This window comes from Grammomys surdaster, unplaced genomic scaffold (assembly GCF_004785775.1).
Source record: "Grammomys surdaster isolate TR1022 unplaced genomic scaffold, NIH_TR_1.0 348, whole genome shotgun sequence".
In the NCBI taxonomy this organism is placed as follows: Eukaryota; Metazoa; Chordata; class Mammalia; order Rodentia; family Muridae; genus Grammomys; species Grammomys surdaster.
Genome location: NW_021604767.1, coordinates 1,260,639 through 1,283,891, shown reverse-complemented (window position 1 = coordinate 1,283,891; position 23,253 = coordinate 1,260,639). Strand labels below are relative to the sequence as shown.

Here is a 23,253-nt window from a genome sequence, read left to right as displayed (position 1 = left end):
TCTCTCTCTCTCTCTCTCTCTCTCTCTCTCTCTCTCTCTCTCTCTCTGCTGTGTTACATCACCAGTTATGTGCTTAGTCCTCTCTCTCTGCTGTGTTACATCACCGGTTATGTACTTAGTCCTTTCTGCTGTGCTCTCTGTTCTTGGTGTCAACTTCTTGCTCATTCACATATTTCAGATAATATTTTCAGGCAGTGTTGAAACTACCCTTCTAACCTGGAAATAAGATCAAAGACAGTCCATAATGTTCAAGGTAATTCAAAAATAGATGAATGAGCTAAAAGTTTTTCCAACGTAGTAAAGGCTTAGCTACATACATTGTTCTATGTAATTTGTGATACCCAAATGAAAAAATATTAGGTGGGCCCTTTGTTAAAATAAATTATTAACAATTACAAATGGTGACTGTGGATCCTTAACTGAAGTCCAGAACCCTTTGGAGCAGTGTGTACTGTGTGACACATGGCACACACACACACAGAGAGAGAGAGAGAGAGAGAGAGAGAGAGAGACAGAGACAGAGACAGAGAGAGACAGAGAGAGGGAGACAGAGAGAGACAGAGAGAGAGAGAGAGAGAGAGAGAGAGAGAGAGAGAGAGAGAGAGAGAACCTACTCAGGATCTGTGGGGCTAGCTTCATTGAAAATAATCAAGAAATCTTTAATGAATAATAAATTTTGATTTTTGTCTTAAGGTATGACCTTGAAAAATACCCCTAATGTATAACATTAGGCTTCTGCAGTTCTATTTGTAAGCTAAGTGATATTTCAGCATAACTCAGAGGGAATCTCTCTGCATGGTGTCTGTAAACGGATACATTTTCTAGCACTGCTAATACCTAGTGTGAGAGAATGTCTGAGCCCATTTTCCATCTAAGCAAGCATCCCTTCAGAGTCTGAGTCTCTGCTACCCATTCAGTAGCAAGTCTAGGCTACTCACCACAGCATGATCTCGTAACTACAATGACGCTACTTCACCTCACAAGTGGGGATTCATGTGCTAAACAAATGAGTGAGTCCATAAACAACCACCACCACAACAAAAACGAAACTTCCAAGTTACCAAAATACAATAATTGGGTGCTTATGGAATCAGTACTGGGAAGAAAGTCCAAAGAGCCCTCAAAATAGTTCTCAAGTTGAACATATCTACGGACAGTTCAGTCAACATGTGGGCAGAGAGACTTGCTGGTGAAGTGCCCTTCAGAAGCATCAGGGGGTTGAAAGACATGATGAGGCAAGGAGCTGATGTCCACACTCTATGCTACCCATAGACTATGTGTGGCAAGTACAGTGAGTCCTCATAGGTTAAATACATACACGGTGTGACTGTTTCTTAAGAGATAAGTTATGACCTCCTCTAAAGGATCATTTTTATCCCCACAGTGGTTTCCCCTCTCCTCAAAGGAAGTTATAAAATGTGATCCTTGAGTTTTATAAGACATCCAATCTTGTGTTAAAACTTCACTAAAAGTGATTTATCTTGCATTTTTGTAACATTTCTACATCTCACACGATTTCCATAACGATCATGTCAATTGCTTTTATATTCAGAGGGGGAAAACTTTATAGAGAGATTTCATGCCTAAATCATTTTTGGTTTCTAAGCATATTAAAGGCTTTCCAGGATCTTGTTCCCATCCATCAGAGGCTAACCTCCAGAGTAGGAGAGGAACCAGCCAAGCAAGCTAAGAACTGAACTTCTGACATGTGTGTCCCAGCTTCTCCACTGCTCAACCTCTCTGGGCCTCAGCATTCTCATCTATAAAATGATATAAACATATCACCTTCCCCTAAAGAAGAGCTCCAATAAAGCATAGTGCCTGTCATCAGCCTTCCAAGTGTAGCTAGCTACAAACCACGATGGAACATAAGTCTATATGTGTGTCTGTCTTACAAGCTAAAAAGCATAACTTTCTTTTAATTTTTTTATTTATTCACTTTACATCCCAATATCAGTGCCCCCTCCTCCCAGTATCCCCTCTTGAAGATCCTACCCCTATTCCTCCCTTCTCATCCCTTCACACACTACACTCTCCCTCCCTGTCTCCCCTGTACCACAAGTCACTCGGTACTAAGCACATCTTCCCCCACTGAAAATAGACAAGGTGTCCAAGTTACAGGAACTGGATCCACAGGCAGGGAACAGATTCAGAGACAGCCCCTGCTCCAGTTGTTGGGAACCTGCATGAAGACCAAGCTGCACCTCTCTTACATATGTGCAGGGAGGGCTAGGTCCAGCCCATGCTCTCTCTTTGGTTGGTAGTACAGTCTCTGGGTGCCCCCAGGAGTCCAGGTAGTTAACTCTGTTGCTCTTCCCTGTGGAGTCCCAGTCCTCTTTGGGTCCCTCAATCCTTCCCCCAACTTTTCCGTAAGACTCACTGATCTTCATCTAATGTTTGACTGTGAGTCTCTGCGTCTCTTTCAGTTGGCTGTTGGGTAGAGACCCTCAGAGGACAGTTATGCTAAGTCTGCAAGCATAACACAGTATGATTAATAGTGTCAGGGATTGGTCCTTACCCATGCAATAGGTCTCAGTTTGAAGCAGTCATTGGTTGGCCATTCTCTCCATCTTTGCTCTTTGTCCCTGTTTATCTTTTAGGTAGGACATGTTTTGGGTAGAAGGTTTTGTGCTCTTGCACCCATATCCCTAGCCTACATTTCATGGTTTGCCTGTTTAGCCTCATTTTCTCATCCTCCCCTTGAAACATAGTCCTTTTGGGGGCTCTTCCATGAACCCATTTTCCTAATGCTTTATATCCATTCTCCTGGAGTTGATCACAGTCGATTCTGAGTTCCCACTGTCATCTTGTTGACAGTGAATGGTGTTGCCACTTCAGACCCATGCAGCTAACGGCCTTCAGGACTCCCCTTGTACATCATCTGGATAACTCAAACTCAGCTTGTCCAGACAGAACTCCTCATCCCCTGAAGGCAGTGTCCTCATGGCATTATTTCCTATCTCAGGAAATGGCAACCCTCTCTACCTGGCTCATCAAGCCAGGAATCTATGATTAATCCTTAACTCATCTCCAGAGGCTTCACCGTATAAGCCCAGTCAGTCACCAAGTCCTCTCATTCTACTTTGGAAAACAGAACTTTTTATTTTTAATTTTTACTATGAATTGAAAAACCACATTATGTGTCATGACCTAGCCAGGATGTCTGTGTGTGTGTGTGTGTGTGTCTGTGTGTGTGTGTGTGTGTGTGTGTGGTCACACATGCACTTCCACATGACTGAAACTTTTCCTTTTGCAAGCCAGTTTGGATTATTATATGTAAGTCCATCTGACTTTTTTTTCTTCTAGTATCTTGTTTTTGTTTTTAGTGCTTGTAACCAGTGGTTACTGGCAAATGCCGAACAACCAGTGCTCCAGGGAAGAGGGGAAGGAACTCCTGATATATAGTGTTTGCCCTTGTGTAAACAGTCTCACTGTGGTTGAATGCAAGCAACCATCTAAGAGGCTCACAAACTTCCTAGACATCTATCAATTACCCCTCATTACCATCTCCAGCATGGCACTGCTTATGGCCTACACTTGGATAGATACCGGTCTATATATCGTGTTAACCTGTCCATTAATTTTCATTTCCAATGCTATCATTTCCATCTAGGCCACCACTATTCTGGATAGAATTGGTTTTCAGTTCCATCTATCCACATTTATTTAATATGCTTCAAAGACTTCTTACTCGCCACACTTGAAAGAGTTTAACTTTTGAATGATTTAAAAAGACCACCCACAGTTTGACACCCACCCCTCCTGTGCCTGCCCTGACCTCAGGGAGAAAAATGTTTTCTTATTTCTTATTAGAGTGTTCCCTTTTTCCTGGGTCTTTGGATATTTCTTTTAGCTAGAAAGTTCTTTCCTCCCATCTTTGTTCAACTAAGTCTTCCTCATCTGGCACAGCTTAGACTTCCAGTCATCCACTCAGGTCCCTGCCGGATGACAGGCATGTTGGGAACTGCTAAGATGGCAAAGGAGTATAAAGACAGACACAGCTTCTCACTTCACAAAACGTGTACCCTGGTTCAAGTAAAGTTAGGACTCAAATTTAGGCACTAGTAAAAGAGCTTAAAATTAAAAAAAAGAAAAGAAAATCTATGTTCTCTAAGATCTTACTATATTTGAATTAAGCCAATGAATTGGGGTTGGGGAGGGAAAACTTTCCTGTGTAAAGTGATGGCTGCTCATTTATCACAGTAGAACAAGCATATCTGAAGATAAATACAAATTCACTAATCTGAGAGATAGATAACTACCAGCATAGGTAGGAAGAGGCACACATGAAAATCTGCATGGCGGGAGGGAACATGGAAAATCAGGGGACCAGATGAAAATCAGTATAACTAGACTCCAAAGAGCAGCAGGAGAAAGGCGTCAAAGAGAAGCAAACAGAGAAGTATAGGGCGGTGTGAACCAGGTGTCTACACTTGCTGTGTATAACAAAGATGAATGGAGGACCAGGGACAGCTTAAAAAGTTAATGCACTCATTTGTGATGGAGAAAACGCATGATGTGCACTGAGACAATTAGAAAGGTAGCGAAAAAAGAGGAGCCCCAATATAGAAACTCTTGCAGTCTCTGGACGGAGAAATTGTCACACAAATTCAAAAGGTGATAGAAATTGAAGACGAATCAATGTGTTGCAGAGATGGTTGGGGTAACCTCGATCAGAGCGTGCATGATGAAAGGGGGAGACATTGACAGGTGTCTAAGTTGCAAAATGGAACCATTCTCAGAGTTGAGGAATTTGGGAGGTCTGTCCGAAAATAGAAAGAACTTTGGCTGTAGACACACTGAGTTGGAATCAGAGTTAAAATTTGCAAAATGACTTGCTTTGAGAACTGAGAATATTTTCTAGAACAGAAGAGAAAACTGGGTAGGGATACAAGTTTGTGAAATATCTGTGTGTGTGATGGACGGGAATCCACAGCCATGAATTTACCAATGGAATGCATAGCATTAAGAAAGCGATTATAAACTAAGCTTCAAGGAATGTCCAGGGCTGTAGAAATGGCTCAACGGGTAAAAGTGCTCACTGCTCTAGCAGAGGACCTAGGTTCAGTTACCAGCATGTACTATGTGACTCACAACCTCTATAACACTGGTCAAATGTGTCTGACGTCCTCTGAAGGCCTCTTAAGGCCCCAGACAAGTACATGGTGTACTTACATGCCTGCAGACTAACCAGCGTTACACTTAAAGTAAAACCATGAAGTCCACATTTAATGGTAGAATGAATGAAATTACAGAGGGAGAAAAAGAACAGTCAGTGTGGCAGGGGACAAAAGGAAAGAGAAATGGTGATCAAACCAGCAAGCTTGTTGTATTGGGACATCAAGAATGAAGCTTAGGGAGTGGAGAAATGGCTCAGTGCTTAAGTGCATGTTTCCAGAGGACCCATGTTCAATTCCCAGCATCCACATAGCAGCTCGCAACTGTGTGTAGCACCAGTTCCAGGGGATTGATGTTCTCTTCTGGCCTCCATGGGCATTGTACACACATGGTGCACAGACATACATCTAGGCAAAACACTCAAACACATAAAATAAAATAAGGAATGTATATATATTCCGTGGTGTGTGTGTGTCTGTGTGTGTCTGTGTGTCTGTGTGTGTAACATATTTTTAAAAGCATTAAGTTATGTTGGCAGAGGAGCAATACAAAGTAAAGACAGGGAACCAGTAAGTATTCTGCAGTTATGAATTTGCCTTGGAGAGGAGAGACAACAACAGTTATGAAATTGTTGAAAGTTTTTTATTGCACATTGATGAAAGTCATTTGAACATATTAGCTATGAAGAAAGGCTTGAAAGAAAGTTGAATATACAATAGGATACCCAAGGATGACTAGTTACACATAAGCAATCTTTTCAACAGCAAAAAATAATCTCTATGTACCCATGGCACTTCTATCCTGGCCTTTGTAATTGTGGTGAGTCTTAGCCTTTAACAGCAGAGCCATCTCTCCAGCTCCTGACCTTTGAAATTGTGCCCTGACTTGCAAGTGCTCTTGTAATTGCTTGACCTCTCACTAGGCGGTGCTCACAAGGACAGGCGTCTCCTCTGTCTCGTTTACTGCTGGGTCTCTGTTTGCAAAGTGCTCAGATGGAAGTCATGGACAAGTGTCTTTTTTTTTTAACTTGTATATCTCAAATAAATCCATTTGAAGTATATGTAATAGAACAGATAATCCAGAAGTCCTATAACGCTAATTAATGTGAGCATGTATGTACATAGATAGCTATACACATGCATGCGTACACACATGCACTATGGTTGTTGATTTCTGCAGATACAAATCTCTAACATAAGTTGCCATTGCCTTAAGCATAGATATTTGGGCACTTAGATGAGAAAACTTTAAAAATGAGACAGCAATTGAAAGTGAACCAAGAACTAAGAACACCCCACTCACAGATGTCAAGGCCCTGCGTCATCTTTGTGCAGAGAATTTAACTGTGATAATATCAAGGAAGCAAATGATGAAATCTCAACCTGTTAGGACAAGTGGATACATCATTCACACTATCCAGGTGTAAGCCCAACTAACAGGACTTCTACATCTGTATCTGGAATGATTTGATGATCTACAAAGTCAAAAAGATCAGCGAACAGAGGAGAAATATGAATATTTTAAGACAATATCATGTGCCTTAGGGAAAACAAGTCCAGACAACAAAGGAGATCAAGCATGGTAGGAGAGGGGCTCTGAAGGCCCCACTCCTGATTGGGTTGCTGGTGGGTTGGGGCATTGGTGGGATTTCTTCAGCTGTATAGCCACTGTTAAGGTCTCCATGCTCCAGCAGACATCCCTACCCCCACTGCCTACATTCATGCAAGCAACCCTGATTACTCACATAAAGAAAAGAAGAGACATAAAAAAAGAAGCAGGACTTATTGGGAACAAAGGGTCCAGAGAGGATGGAGGAGGTTACAAAAGAGTAATTGAAAGAGTATTTAGTAGGGGTAGGGGGCTAATGTGATTATAATACATTGTATACGTGTGTAAATTTATCACCGAATAAGTAAATTGTTTTAAAGGGAAATCAACTGTGCATTTTGTTCCTGGCTTTCCCTGTCTTTTCAGATGTTATTTAGCTTGGCCTCAGGTTCTTTGCATGCGAAATGGGACTAAATTACCCTTGCTGGAGGTGGTATAAGGTAAACATCAGATGACACACCATGGGACAGCTCCATGTGCAGGCTGACTACACAGGAGGTAGAGTGGAGGGATGGCAGGACGGAACATGGAATGCTCAGGTTGTAATTGAGGTTTGTCCAAGGTGGTGAGAACGTGATAACTGGTCATGGAATTTTAAAGTTTGAGGAAAGATCCAGTCTGGAGACATAAATTTAGAAGTTACCTAAAGACACATAGGATGTGGTCGCTGTTGCACCATTTGGCATTATATATTGGTTTTGTGGAGATCAAAAGTGCATTACATTTGCTGAGGAGCAGACCTCAGGCTTGGCAGCAGATCCTAAGAGCAGCAAATGAAAGGCCCAGTCCACCAAAGGCCGGCAGAGTAGCAGGAACAGGTATGCAGAATTATGTACCATTAGTAGTGGAATTGTACCCCTAGTTTGCCTAATAGAGGAAAGGGTTTTACAGTGAGTCGGTCAAGTTTGTAATTGGTTTGTAAAATGAATTGACTATTTTATAACATTAAGTTGAGGGTCTGCTGCATAATTCCTACGTGGATACCACTTGGTAGCTGCCCAACACCTCCTTACCTTAGTTAATAGACAATTCAGTGATTTATGAACTAGCAAAACAGGTCATATCAACTCCACAGTCTCATTCCAACAATTTAATTTCCACTGGTCTCTACCAGTGCATCTGCTTATAAAAAAATTTTTTGCTAATGTTTCATATATTATTATATCCTGACCAGAGTTTCCCCTTCCTCCATTTCTTCTCTCTCCTCTACCCTCCCCTCTCCCCTGTTCCCTAGATCCACTCCTCCCTGTTTCCCTTCAGAAAAGAACAGGCTTTCCAGAGATATCAACCAGAGGATAACAAGCTAAAATAAGACAAGACACATGAGAGAAGGCTGCATGGGACAATCCAGTAAGAGGAAAAGGATCCCAAGAGACAGCCCCTGTTCCCACTGTTAGGAGTCCCACACGAACAGCAAGCTACACAACCATAATATATATGCAGAGGACCTGGGTCAGACCCATATAGGTTCCCTGGTTGTTGCTTCAGTCTCTGTGAGATGATATGAGCCTTGGTTAGTTGATTCTATGGGCCATGTTCTTGTGGTGTTCTCAACCTTTCTGGCTCCCTCCAGGATTCCCCAAGCTCCATCACCTAATGTTTGGCCATGGGTATCTGTGTCTGCTCCCATCAGTTGCTTGATGAAGCGTCTCTGGTAACTATTGGGGTAGGCTCTGGTTATGAGTATCATTAGGAATCATTTCATTGACGTATAGTGCATATGTGATAACATTTTTTGACAGAAATATTTTGGCTTGAGTAAGTCAATATGGTGGAAATTGTTAATCATTTATAGACGTATACTTACACGTTATAGTTATGTCTAGCCTTCAAATATTTCAACATCTTCAACACAAACTCCCTCTTCCTCCTTTTCCTTCAGCTCTATGTACATTAGTCAGGTTTCCATTGCTGTTACAAACAAAACAAACAAAAACTCCTGAGATGAACAGTTTAAAAGGATGAAGGCTTATTATCCATCACAGTATCAAAGGTCTCCATCCATGACCAGCTGCCCTGGCAGCTCTCATGAAGAGGCAAGTAACGAGATAGTTGTTCATCTCATGGGGACTGGAAGGAACGGGGTGGAAGGGTAGCCTTCAAAAGCAGGCCCCAACAGCCTGCTTCCTCTAAATAGACTCCACTTCTTACAGAACCCTTAACTTCTCAATGGCCAGTTAACTTAGGAATACATCAATGGTTTAATCCACTGACAAGCTCAAAGTCCTCAGGATCCAATCACCTCCCAAATACCCCACCACAGGATGCTGCTGCTTTGAGGACTGTCCCTTCAGTACGTGGGTTTGAGAGGACATTTTTGACGGAGAATGTCATACACAGCAATCTCTATTGTGATTTCTATCTCTCAGTTTGCGTGGTTTAGTGCCTCATATAAATGGAATTACTAGAAGTTGTCCTGTGTTTGACTTCCTTTATTATGTTTCGAGGTTCTGTATGTTGTAGTGTGTACTAAAGCTTTGTTCTTCCCTGTACAAAATGACATCCCATAGTGTATTATATACAACTCTTTGTGCATTCATTCCTCTTTTAATGGTCATGGGTTATTTCAAACATTTGACTGCAGCAAATGCTTGTGTATTGGTATGTTATAATCTCCACTTTCAATTATTCTGGAGATAAATATAAAAGTAGAATTGTAGACTACAATGTTTTAATACCATGAATGTTCTGTGCATACCCACATGCATGTGAATATATTCATGTGTGATTTTGGCTTTGCATTTGTACTTTGTTCATTTTAAAACTGAAATGCTTTCAGATTTACCACCAGAATAAGTTTCATCTCCATGGTGATTGGGCTTTACCCACGTGGATAAAGCAAGCTCTGTAGTGAAGACCCATGTATTCCTGCCACTAATGAAACCTCTGTGCAGGTGTGTCCACGTTCCCAAAAGAGTAGAACCAGAAAGAAAGGAAGATGACCAACCCCAAACACTAAGTTCTAGAAAGTAACCTTATTTCCTAGTGTAATAGTTATTTGTATTTCACTCTCCAAAACTGGTACTCTTAAGTAAAGAGGTGAACCCCAAATAATATAGAAAACAGCTACCAGCAGCCATGCTGGTACAGTGAAGCAGCCACTTACTAAGCTCAGGGAGGCAATGCTACTTGATGTTGCTATTGCCACAGAGCCAGAACCATCCAGCCCCGAAACAAGATGGCTATGAGTGAGCACGCATGGGCATTTAGAAGGGAAGTAAATTTGATGATCAGAGAAGCAGGAATCCTGTATCTGCAGAGTGATGGAGTGTTGGCTTCAGCATACACAGTTTATGTTCCGGTCTCGCTGAAAGGCAGCATGGCAAGAAACCTGGCATAGACTGTCAGCTTTAGTATAGTGTGATTGCCTAATGCTACATTGTTCCATTGTATAAAGAAGAGATTAAAAAGATTGTATAACAGTATTAAATCCCCTGGCAGTTTCTAATTCCTGACCAAAACTTTTTAAGTGTCATTAAAGACAAAAAGACAGTGCCAGGAAGGAGGAGACAAGGAAATGTGTCACTCAATGCAGTGTGAGGTCCTGACACGGTTCCTGGGACCAAAAAAAAAAAACAGAAAAAAAGAAAAGCACAGCAGAGAATGGCAAAGAGAAGTAGTAGTTGGTGCTAACAGACAGTTTGACTCCTAACTTGTAACTTCCCTAGAATCATCCAAGATGTTAACAGACTGAGTGTGGATAGACAGGAGCTCCTTGCTAGTGTGATGGGCTTGCATTTGCAACACCACAGCTTTGACATCTGTCATGGATGTAACTCCATCATTGTCTCTTTCCCAATTCCAATGCAGGGTGTGCTGGATACATCATGTCACCGGCATGTGGGTGTACCCTTTCCTGGAACATATTGGCTCAGGGGCCAGGATCATCTTCTTTGGGTCAACAACCATCCTAATGAATTTCCTGTACCTGCTTGGAGAAGTACTAAACAGCTATATCTGGGATACACAGAGAAGTGAGTATCATTCAGGGCACATAAAACACGAGCAATACTGCCTAAGAGACCCTCGGCTGAGAGGCACATCTGCAGCAGGCTCTTCTTCAGTCTTCCACACAGGCTTTTTCTACAGAAGCTTCATTTTTTATTGCAGCATTAATTTAAGAGCTGCTGGCAGTGTTACCTGAAAGGTTTATTTCTCACTTGCTCTTATTAGGTAGTAAAACATCCAAACCTACAGATAAAAGAAGCATGCTCATAAAATTATATAGAAAAAATACGGTGTTGACAGGGGGAGCAAAAGCAAAGCCAGCTACGATCACCAGAATTCTGCCGTAGTGAACAGACCCTAAATTAAATAGTAAGTTATTCAACAAGCTTCAGTAAAAGTCACCAGATCTCGTTTTTTATGTCATCTTTTCATGGGTGCGGTAGGCTCAAAGGAATCTCATGACCATGAAGCCAGAACTATAAACACTGCAGGTGGCTGCCCTTTGCCGGAGTGGAAGATCACGGAGAGATGCAATATATTTCATGGCTGCTAAAGCTCCCTTAACCTTTGACTTGATTTCTCTTTTGTTTCTATTGATAGCAAAGCCTCCTTCTTGGCAAGACACCCAATCTTCTCTAAGCTGTGCCAAACCTGTCCAAAACCTATGTAAAGATTAAGATACTGGAAGGTGGGAAGGTGAGAGCTTGAACGTGTGGGATCTGAATCCTGCATGAAAACACAGCCAGGGTGGTACCTGGGTTTCAGCAAGATCTGGACATCTCCTCGGATACAGTCCATCATGATGGATCTCGCCTGTAAGTGGACTGTGATCCACTAATGCTGGGCACCGACTGAGGACCAGTCGCTGTGCAGGACCTCAGTCCACTTGACTAATAAAGTAGTTGTTGCAACAGTCACTGAAGCAGACTGGTTTTGTGTGTGCTTCTTCCAAGACTGCATGACTCAACATGTCAGCCAATGCTCAATGATCCCAGTTTTAATCTGTTCAGGCCACAGCTTGGAGAACCAGACATTAATCTGTTCGTGGTGCTTCCCCCCCCCCATTCAACAGAAGCAGTGAACTTTCTCTTTTAAATTGTGTGGTGCACTTAAAAATGTTTTTGAAATAAAATACAAACTTTCCTCACCTTCTTCAGAGAATGCCTGTAGTTAGAATTTAAGCTATTATGTGCAGTCAAGGAAGAAGACTTCTGGCAGGCATTTGACTATAGCTCTGCTGCTGCCTTGCTGGCTTCAGTGGTAGAAGGGCTAAATATTCAATCTGGATTGTAAAATGTTGCTTACCAGCACTCTTGAGTGAGGAGTTAAAAGTGAACAGCGACACTGAGTTGTGTTTTTTGTTTGTTTGTTTTGAACTGTCTGTGCTGGTTAACTAGTCTCAGCCTGTTTTCTTACAGGGCATGCATGAAAGTCAGTCACCATTTGATAACATATTTCCATACAGAGAATAAGTTTGTCTACATTTATCTAATGGAGTCCCTAGAAGCTGTTGTTTGTATCAAAGCAGTATCTTCCCACCGATGGCTTTCCCACAAGTGTGTATGCGTGTTTGTGTGTGTGTGTGTGTGTGTGTTCATGTGTTCATGTCTTCATTTGATGCGCATACGCCTGTCTCACTTCTGTCTACTTTCCTAGATTCCCATGAAGCTGAAGAACAAGTGTTCTTATGTACCTCAAAGTCACCCCTTAGACATCATCTACTTTTATGCTTTTAAGGACAGGCCTCTCTCACTGCCTAAGAACTCATTAAGTAGGCTAGGCTGGCTTGTCAGTAAGCCCCAGGGACCTGCCTGTGTCTACTTCCTCAGTACCTAGGATTACAAATTCATGCAACTATGTCCCCCTGTTTTAATGTGTATTCTGGGGATCAATCACAGGTCCTCATGCTAGCAAGGCAGGTACTTTGTTGTCTGAGCCCTCTCTCTACTCTTAGCCTCCTAAATTTACATACTAAGAAATTTCATTCTGTCACATAGTGGAATTTTTATTTATTCACAACACTTAAAAAATGGAAATTTTCATATCACAATTGGGCTTCCTCTCCTTATCAAGTATTTTAAGATCTGGTGACATGAATCCCACGGTTCCTTCTGTCAACAATGGATTTGAATTGAGCATCAGTTGCCACCTTCAAATGGCTGTCTAACTTTTCCTAATTCTCATCTGGCACTTAACTCAGTCAATTTCACAGAAACTGCAGCTTAAAAGTAGTGTAGGCACATGTGTGGGTATGCATGCACACAAGCCTGCACTACACATGTGTGTGTGTGCATGCACGTGCTGACTACTGTCTGGTACAGTATGAAATGTCTGTTTCTCACACATTATCCTCCACTGAGCATCCTCCACTGAGAAGAAATGCTGGATGTAAGCCACCTTCCTGGGTTCCTGCATGGTTTTGAAAGACTCAAATCCTCTGACTTCCTTATGCTACAACTTCAAGATGAAAAAAAAAATGCAAACCATTACAGCTGGGGAAAGAATCCTAGAAATTATTTAAACCCATCTTCTCATATGCATAGGTATCTGAGGCCTATAATTGACCTATTTAAACAGTTGCTGGGCAAAGCCAGTTTCTCCACCCAAGGTTCATCCCCTTGCCTCTTCTAGTGAATGAACAGAATGTCTCCATGTTTTAGAAACACAAAATGGGCCTGTCTACTGGAAAATACAAGCTAAATTAAAATAAGCTAAACTAATAGTCAAGCATTTGCTTTTTTTTTTCAAATAAAGTAACTTAAGGTGGATTTGAAAGAACTGTTTATTACTGTAACAAAATACCACAAGCTGAGTATCTGAAACAATAGGATCATGTTAAATGCTATATGTAGATGCCAGAAAGTCAAAAGCAAAATGTTTTCAGGATTGGTTCCTCATGAGATTGTTAAGGGGAAAGTGGCCACAGGCCTGTCCTGGGTTGGTAGTTACTCATCTTCATACTCAAAGATGTACTCCCTGCATATGACATGGTCTTCCAGTTTTGCTCTTTAGAAGGACAGCAGTCATATTTGATGACATTCACCCTAATGGCTTCTTGTTAACTTTGTGAAGACTTCATTCAAATAAACTTATATCTCGAGACACTGAGGATTAGAAACCAGCATCATAAGATTGGGGTTCTAAATAATCATGTTGTAATAGTCCCTGTATCCTGTCTTTCACATAGGTAAAATACATTCTCCTCATCCCTGTGGCCCCAGAAAGTCATTCAGAAGGTCATTCTGGCATCAACTCTTTAATCCAAATAATAGTAACAACAACAACAACCACAACATTCTTCCTAAGTATGATACAAACCTATAAACCATGTATGGGTAAGATTTTGTCATAGTTCATCCCAAAGCAAAATTGTTCTCCAGGTTCATGTAAACCTATAAACCAGACAAAAAGTTACCTCCTTCTAAAACACGATGGTGGTGCAGACCTAGGATGGGCAGTGCCCTACCAAATGGGAGAAATGAAAGAGACTCAAGGGATCATGGCTCCCAAGCAAATCTGAAGGCAAGCAGGGGAAATTTCCTTTGATTAAAAGACTTGAGAAAAAATGCCCTTTGTCTGGATGCTGTAGCCCCAAGATTCACATGGACAGGGTGGGCCCTGGCTTCCAACCCCTGGAGAGCAGAAGCTCCACCCTCCCCCAAATTCTGGACAGGGATCATGATGGGGAAGGATGCTGTACTCTGGAACCAAGAAGGGACTAATGTCTGAACGCCCTTGACTCATTGGTCCTTCATTTCATGCTGTGTTTGAGTCTTGCATCCAGACTGGTACTTTATTGGGGTCTAAAACTGTCAAAGACAATGCTAGTCCTGCAGTTCAAGGAGATCCACACCATCAGAGAAGAGGATCCTTCAGAGGTTTTGCATGGATGCCCACTGTTAATTCTGACTTCTGCTGCGGCGATTGCTTGGATCCATAAGTCAGATGCCTAATTTCCTTAAGAAAAAGTTGTCTGACCACACCCTGGGCATTCTGGCACATTCTGAAGTACTGTGGGTACTTTGGCATATGATTCTGCAAGTCAACCCACGACACCTGAAGCATTTCTGTCCTTCAATTAAGACTGTTCTAACCCCAGTAACTCTAAGGCAACTGTTCTCACCAGAGTCGAATTTTAAGACCAGAAAGAAGACTGCTCAAGAGATAAAGGCAGAGACAAGGGCAGAGAGGAAAGGCAAGAGGGGATCAGGGGAAGAAGTTAAATCTAGGACTCCATGTGGAGAAATAGGCCCCTTCTCCATAATGTCCATCCAAGTTGTCTGGACCCATGGCAGTAACACCAGGCTCCATTTTTCTGAACACTGCTCCCTACTGTAAACAATCTCCCTGCTTCGGAATATATCTGCATGGTCAAATTCTGAATGCTGCTTCATGGTCAGTCTTGGCCCTTGTGTTCCACAGGTACAGCCTGCTTCAGCTCTTTGATAGGTTTCTGTCTATCTAGTTTTTCAGTTTGTTTGGTTTTTTTGTTGTTGTTGTTTTGTGGACATGCATTCAGTTCTTTCATTATTTACAGCTATGTGATTTTGGCCTTCTACCCCATGACTATAAAACTAACATCTGTTAGGAGCCATTTCCCTTCCTATGCCAGAGAAGCCCAGGTCCTTCAAGTCTATTCTCTGTTGAAAATTCCACCATTGCTGCAACATCAACTCATCAGCAGAATGTTCTAGAGAAAAGAGACCAAAAAGATAAAGCAAACTGTTTTTGCATCCCATCTACCCCCAGTTTCTTGGCTCTTGTTTAGAAAACATAGGACAGAAGTGGAGACTCAGGCATGTGAGCTGTCTGAAGGGAGCCTGTATGTTAACTGTCGTTGCCTTGGAGACCCACCCGACAACGAAGACACAGCATATATTCTTACTGTCAACCTTCTCCTCCTCTCTTCTCATGCCTTTTATTTCTAGATCTGATGTTTCCCTCTCATGATCTGTGAGAAGGATTTTGGAAACAATGTTTTAGATCTCTGACAGTTCCTTCTCTGTGAAAGTCAACCATGAAAGAGCATTTGCTCACCTCCCACTGCCTTGTCCAGATGCTATAAAGCTAACTGGCAGTGGGACTTGGTAAGGGAAGAGCATCTCTAACACGTGCCCCAGAATAACTGAAACCCTCTGATCTGGGACTTTTTGATCATTGTGGGACCCTGTATGTTGCTTATTGCTCTCCTGCTAGTCCTGCTTTTGGAGTTTGCTCTAAGCACACTTGTTATCTAACAAGATTAGCTGAGTGTCTACTATGGAATAGACACTACAAAGCACCAGGGCTGTAACTAAGAACAAAACTGTTAAAGATTCTGCCCTTGGAGATCTAGACATTTATTGAAGAATGCTAACAGGACCAGAAAGACAGTATTTAGAGGTTTCTTTGTTGTTGTTCATTATTGCTATTGAAGCGAAAAGTATTCAAGAACTTTGGGGAAGATTAGAAAACTGTTTATGTAGAAGTGAAAGAAAGGAGGGAAGGAAGGAAAAGAAGGAAGGAAGGACAAAAGAAACATGTAGAAATTCTGAATTTAAGTCTAACTTACAAGAATGGCCTCGACAATTTCATTTTCAGAAAAATGAACCATCGCCAGCTAACACTGAAGACAACAGACAAAGCCTTACTGATCCAGTACATACAAGTCCTTCAGGAAAAGCAGATCTGGATGGGTTGGCTCCCTCAGGGAGAACTTGAGTTTCAGCATGCAAGAAATAGCCAGGGGTGCAGTGATCGAGGCTGTGAATTTGCTCTCTAGCATGAGGCAGGCCAGGGATGGGGTTAAATACGTAGAAGCAGAAACAGCTCCCATACCTAAATAGGACCTCATGAGCTTTTTAAAAATAATAAATTGTAAATAGAAAGATTCCTTTGGCTGTTAGAAACCCCGAATCCTGGTGTTGAGAGTGGACAGGACTGAAGTATAACATAAATGAAGTTGTTTATATGCATGGCTCTTGCTGCTGGGGGAGGCTTAAGGAGCAATCCAGCTGGAGTGCCCATCATGCAAATCATTGCGTTGGAAGGAGTCATACTGCCTCAGGGTCCTACTCCCGGAAGCATAAGGAGCTGACTGTCTTAGGAAAGGGTGGAGAGAGGTCACTGAGAACTCAGTAATCGACCTGGCTTCTTAGCTTAGGAGAGAGGGGACAGAATGTGAATACAAGTAAACTGTGGTGGCCAGAGATTCTGTGAGCAGCACCGGCATAACTCTGCATCTGATGCACAAACAAAGCTTTTTGCTTCTATTTCTAGGTATAGAAGAAGAAAAAGAGAAACCTAAGCTGGAATGAGATCCAAGAGGAGAAGCAGGGAGGAGCTGCCCTTGAATTCTTTGGACCCTGAACATCATCAATGAGGAGACAGAACTTCAAAGGAGGCTGTTGCATCAGCCCTGCCTCCCTGACCCTGAGGGAGGACGACTTTTATATACAAATATGTACAAAATAGGATATGTTGCCTTTGGAAATAACTCACCCTTGTTGTTATAAATACTCTGCCAAGTTCATTATACATGACATTTTTTCCTCTTTTCTAGTTTTAAAGTTAAACTGATCATTGAATTTTCATTTCTGCATTAATAACTCCAAGAAAAAAATCAAGTGTATTTCTTGTTGAAGAATAAGATAAAATTGGAGGGGCAGATATTGGAGGGGTGGAGACGTTCATAGTTAGTCTTAAAGGAGGCTGGAGTCATGACACTAGTATACAGTGTGGACACAGGAGGATACAGGGTCGGTGGTTCCTGTGGTGATAGTATCAGGCTTGCTTCAGATGAGCAGTGTTAGAAATAGTATCTATTTAGTCAGACCCCTGAGTGTGCTTGGATCTCCCTGTTTGATCTGTGAAATTCTTCCCATATGCAAATGTTACTGTTAATAAAAACCAACCAACCCAAACCTGGCATCTGCATTGTCCATCTCAAAGTCTTAGCCACCTGGTTGAAATCTGTTCTTACTTTTCAGCAAACCTGTTGAAAGCAGGTTGACTATGCCTCCTCCATGCCTGTGCTTTTCTTATTTCAAAAATCATATGTTTTCTTAAGTCCAGCAAGAACACTTTAACCTCTAACTTATAGAATCTTGACTATAATTATTTGAAAGGTATAAAATATTGTACCAAGTATAAATATTATGCAGTATAAATATTGGCTATGTATGCTAAGATAAGCCAACATGTAGTATAAAACCATTTATTCTAAAAATGGCTTAATTATGACAACTTAGGAAGTGCCAGAAATCCATCCATAAGCATATATACATGCATCCTTTTTTAACTACAACAACTTCATAAAGTAGCCTGATTAAACCCATTGACTAACTGGAAAGGACTCATGACTCTCTAAAGACAGAATATTATGAAGGCTCTTGGTAATTTATACACAGATAATTCAAAGAATTATGCTTTAGTATTAAACATGTTCCTACATCACAGAATATATACCCAATATTTCAATCTGAAGTAGAAAAATTTAGTTAATAACTATGCTTACAAAATTCAAACAAGTAGCATAAAATGATTTGGAAGAATTCTAAACATATCAATAACCATAAAAGAGTTTAATTTATGGACTGAAAGAAATCAATTTTCAGAACAGCTCTCCAAGGAAACCACAACTCTATGCTGTACATCACAAAATAGGCACCAAACAAGGAAACCCTGCTGAAGAGGCACGTCCTCTGCATATATATTATGGTTTCCAATTAGTTTTTTTATGAGACTCCGGGGTGTGGGAACAAGTGGGGGTCTGTCCCTTGTGCCTTCTCTTGGGCTCTTTTCCTTCTGTTGGTTTTGTCCAATTCTGATGTGCTAGCTTTCGTTTTATCTTATTTTATCTTATGTTATTATCGTCCCTTAAAAACCTCTTTGCTATGTAATGATAGACAGAAAGGGAGTGGATCCAGATGGGAGGGAAAATGAAAAGGATCTATTATGTTAGAAAAAACATATTTCAATAAAAGAAAATAATAAAAATTGAAAACTAAAAGCAATTTAAGATAATTTTAAAAGGCATTAAAACATTAAATTAACAGATGATACTCAGCATTCCTATACATACAAGATGCAATAGCAAATATTGGAAGAAATGGACCCATTTGCAATAGTAATAACTTTAAAGTGAAAATTATGAAACAAATCATGCAAAATAGGATTTTAACAGATGGAAACATGTGAGAAATCAAAAACATGCCAAGCTTCCAGTTGCTTTATAAATTCAGCATGTACACAATGAAAGTATGAACCATGCTATTTGTTTGTTAGTAAAATGATATTTGATATTGATATTTCTGAGTATTTCATTAATACTCAGCAATGCCTCAGCGATTAGGAGCACTGATTGCTGTTCCAGAGCACCCACATGGCAGCTGACGATAGTCTGAAACTATAGTCTCAGGGGATTCATCACACTCTTCTGGCCACTGTAGGCTCCAGATGTACGTCATGAACAGGCATACATGCGAGCAATACATCCACACATCCATACGTAGGAAATGAAAATAAAGGTTAAAAAATAAAAATTTACAAGATAAGCCAAGTTCTGGGGAGAAAAATCAGCAATGAAGTGAGAGAAGAGTAACCCAACTAAACTGTAAGAACTTGATAACAAGGCAGAGTGGACTGTCTATAAATATAGCCACTGATATGGGAAGCAAAATAGATAATAAAAACAAATGCATAAAGGAACTTGAAATACAATAAAAGCCGTACTTTGAAACAGTGAGGAAAACATGGATTATTTGACATGTATCATCAGCACAACTAGAAAGCCGTCTGGATAAAACTAAGTTTAATCTACAAATATTTTATCCTGACAAATTTTGACTGGATCAAAACCATGATGTTTAAGAAAATGTAGGAGAACAATTGGGACTGAAAATACACTACTTGTAAAATAAAATGAACCAATTCTCCTGCATAACAGTAAACAAGCAAACAAACAAACAAAAAGCTCCCAAAGTTGTGCCTAGCCTTTGTCAGAACAGTTTCTTACTGCACAGGCTGTGGTTAAGACAGTAACGCATAAGTAGCCAAGTCGCTGAGAATAAGTGTAGGCAGAAAATTCAGCCTCAAAGAGGAGAACTGGATACCTGTTTTACTCAGCAAATATTTTCTGATTTGGTGTCTAAACTGACACCTGTAACACCAGGGCCCTGTGGACTTAAGTCAGGGGCTGAGCCAGCTTACAGCGGGACACTCGTATTTATGCACTGTGGTTGGACTGAAACACAGCATATCCTTAGACTTAGATTTGGTTTGTTTTGACCTGATTTTCTCTTAGTGGGTTATTTTAGCTTTGAGAACCAGAGCCCCTGAACCTTAAGGACACTTTTTTGTGGGATGCAAAGCCTGTTTCTGCAGGTGCTCAGGATCACCAAGACATGCCCACAGAGCAGGTGCTGAGCATGCACCAAGACACGCCCACAGAGCAGGTGCTACACTGTAGCCAGTGCTGTGCAGGCACCCTCTGTCTCACAGCATCTAAACTTTCCCAGAAGCAGAGTTAGTCCTAAGAATGACTCCACCCACTGTGCTTTGAGAACTGAGGAGAAAGAGCAGTCAGCCTTTTTTACCTTTGTGTGTAAAGACTAACCAAACAGTTGTACTTTAGAAGAGAGAGATTCTAGCTCCTCTCCTAGAAAATGAAAATTATTGATTAATGAGAATTAATTTAACAAGAAATTGTGCCAAAGATGTAGAATGGAAATATCTCCAAATTGTGCTTCTGACTTAACATACCACTTGAAACAAAACACAGTATAAAATACTAGATACACAAAACCAATTCTACAATAAAATTTATTTTCAACAGCCAAATATTGTTTCCTTAAGATTTAAATAAAATGAAAACATATACAGAATTCTAGACGAGTCCATTTCTCCGAGATGTCAATTTTTTCTTCCAGATACAACTATGTATCATTCAATAAAAGGCATGGTTTCTAAAATATGCTTCTTTAAGCAACTTAGTCACTGTGTATCCATCAAAGTATGCTCTTACACAAAGCTACATAAAGGTTTTCTAACACTAGACATGGACTCAGGATCAGTCAAGTTATATCAGAAACAAGAGATGCCTGAAGCTGCTGATGATCTGACATGGCAGACTGTCTTCTAGGAAAGTTTGTTAGAAGAAAATGAATACTCTACAATAATCATTTACAGTGCTGTATACTAAACACATACACTAGTAGTGGTCACTTATCCAAATCAAGAGTCATAGGGCTGTATATAACTGGATGATACATCATTATTCAGTTGACAGACTGTTTGCCAGAGTATGATCACAAATGTGAAGAATATACTATGACATTATCACGTTTATGATGTCACCAAAAATAGAAATTTATTCTCATAGGACCACCTTGGTATACATGATCCTCCACTACGTGGTCAAAACACTTACACAGTTTATTATAATTTCCAATAATAAACTTTGAAAAGCTCAATAGCAAAATAACAGCTAATTTCAGGGTGGAGGGTCCTGAAAAAGACAGATATCCTAGACATTTTTGCTGTTATAATGTATTATAGAGATTCAGTCATTGAAATAGACCTAATGGAGAGAAAAATCAGTAAAATTAGATAGCAAGTACAGACACAGGGCTCTGAAAATTAATAAGGCTATAATAAAATATTAGAATTGTGCAGTAACAAGTGACCTAACCTATTATGAAAAGAAAAAAGAGATTTACCCTTAAACAACACATAGATATACTCATGCTTCATTACTGAATATGAAAAAGATGGAACATAGTAATAAAAATTAGTAGAAATGTCAGGAGAGATGAATCACTGCCTGCTGCTATAATAGATCTCATATGCTAATATGTATATGAGGAACTTGACAGTGCAGGTCTAGTGGTAATCACTACCTGCTGCTATAATAGATCTCATATGCTAATATGTATATGAGGAACTTGACAGTGCAGGTCTAGTGGTGACACACTTGGGAGAGAACAATCTGAGGTCTACCTGTTCAAGACCATGAGGTCACCATTTCCTTACATAGGAAACCTGAAGGAGGGGGCTGGGTGGGGTTTTCTGGTAAATTCACCTTAGGGTTTTCCTGTATGGAGCCCAGAGCTCTTTCGGTAACATTATGGGGGTAGAATTTTGATTCTAGATGACTGGAGAATTAGTGGCTTTTCAGGATGGTAAGGAAGCTGAGGCAAACATTACAGAGTGCCATTTTAAGAACAGAAGTTATGTAGAAATTTACAGGCGGTAAGAAGAATAGAAGCCCATTGCAAACATCCTCACTCGGTGATTCATCTTGGCTAACCATGGGAGAAAGCAACTCTCCCTCTGTCACAGGAAAGAAGAAAGTTAGGAATTTGTAGATGAGTTTACAGGTCAATGGATAAGCTTCCTAGTCTATGGTTCAGATGCTTGAAATTTCCTCCTTAAAGAATTTTCCGAGGAGGAAGAAGACAGATGATGGGGTCTAAGCCTGTTATATATCCTACAAACTGCATCATAGACTGCAGAAACAAAAGGCTTTAAGACATTAAGTCAGGGCTCAAAGCCCAGGACAAGACAATTTTGGATTGACCTCCAAGAAATCTCAGTATGATAGGCAAGAGAAAAATGTTAAAGAAGAAATAATGGGGAGACGGGTTAAATAGGAATGGGAGCACAGAGCATAGGAGTAGATGAAGAAGGACAACTGACACAGAGCTGTTTGAAAAAGCCATTTGGAAGCCTACTATCTTATAAGCTTCTTAAAGATACATGCATGCATGCATACATACATACATACATACATACACACACATACACGAACAGGGTTGGTGGGGTGAGCTGTACTGACTCTGATGGAGCCTACTCTGCAGTTTGAGAACTCAGAGTGTTTGTAACACACAGAACAAGGAGATGGGTTTAGGTAATCTCAGTAGGAGGTCTTCATGGGAGAAAAGTTTCAAGCTATAAACACCAGGAAGTACCAGTCAGCCGAGTGGTGCTTCTTGCACATGGTGTCAGCATTTATACTTGGACCAAGTGAAGGCTTTGGCATCACCCAGAGCATGATCCAAGGAAGGCTTCAGTATTCCCTTGGGTCTAAGCATTGGAGTCGTTGTCATGGCTGTGTTCATGTGAACAAGACACATTCACTTAGAATTTCTTCTGCTACACACACACACACACACATACATACATACATTCATACATACATACATACATACACACACACACACACACACAAAACATTAATATAAAAGAGCTTAATTGGAATTACCCTATGCAGGTTAACATTCTGCTGCCTCCTTCATAAGCCTTGTAAGTGGATGGGTAAAACAGATGTTCCAATTGTGGCTGAGCTCTCCACTGACACTTGTCATGTTGACCAGCTGTGAGCTTCAAATACACCAAAGAGGAGTAGACGGCAGGAAATAATCAAACTCAGGGCTGAAATCAACCAAGTAGAAACAGAAAGAACTATACAAAATATCAACAAAACCAGGAGCTGGTTTGTTGACAAAATCAACAAGATAGATAAACCCTTAGCCAGACTAATCAGAGGGTACAAAGACGGTATCCAAATTAATAAAATCAGAACTGAAAAGAGAGAAATAA

At 40.7% G+C, this 23,253-nt stretch overlaps 1 protein-coding gene across 2 annotated transcripts in view; it reads left to right on the top strand.

The window, feature by feature from the left end:
• Aig1 (androgen induced 1) overlaps positions 1-17,576 on the top strand; it is a 223,884-nt gene extending 206,308 nt beyond the window's left edge. Inside the window, exons 5-6 of one of the 2 annotated variants that reach the window (XM_028779213.1) lie at positions 10,537-10,700; positions 16,933-17,576. In XM_028779213.1, coding sequence (XP_028635046.1) covers positions 10,537-10,700; positions 16,933-16,970 — 202 coding nt within the window. In that variant the 3' untranslated portion in view covers positions 16,971-17,576. Of the gene's footprint in view, positions 1-10,536; positions 10,701-11,274; positions 11,597-16,932 lie in introns of those variants that run through there. The other variant, XM_028779212.1, reaches the window with a different exon arrangement.
• Positions 17,577-23,253: the final 5,677 nt, after the last annotated feature.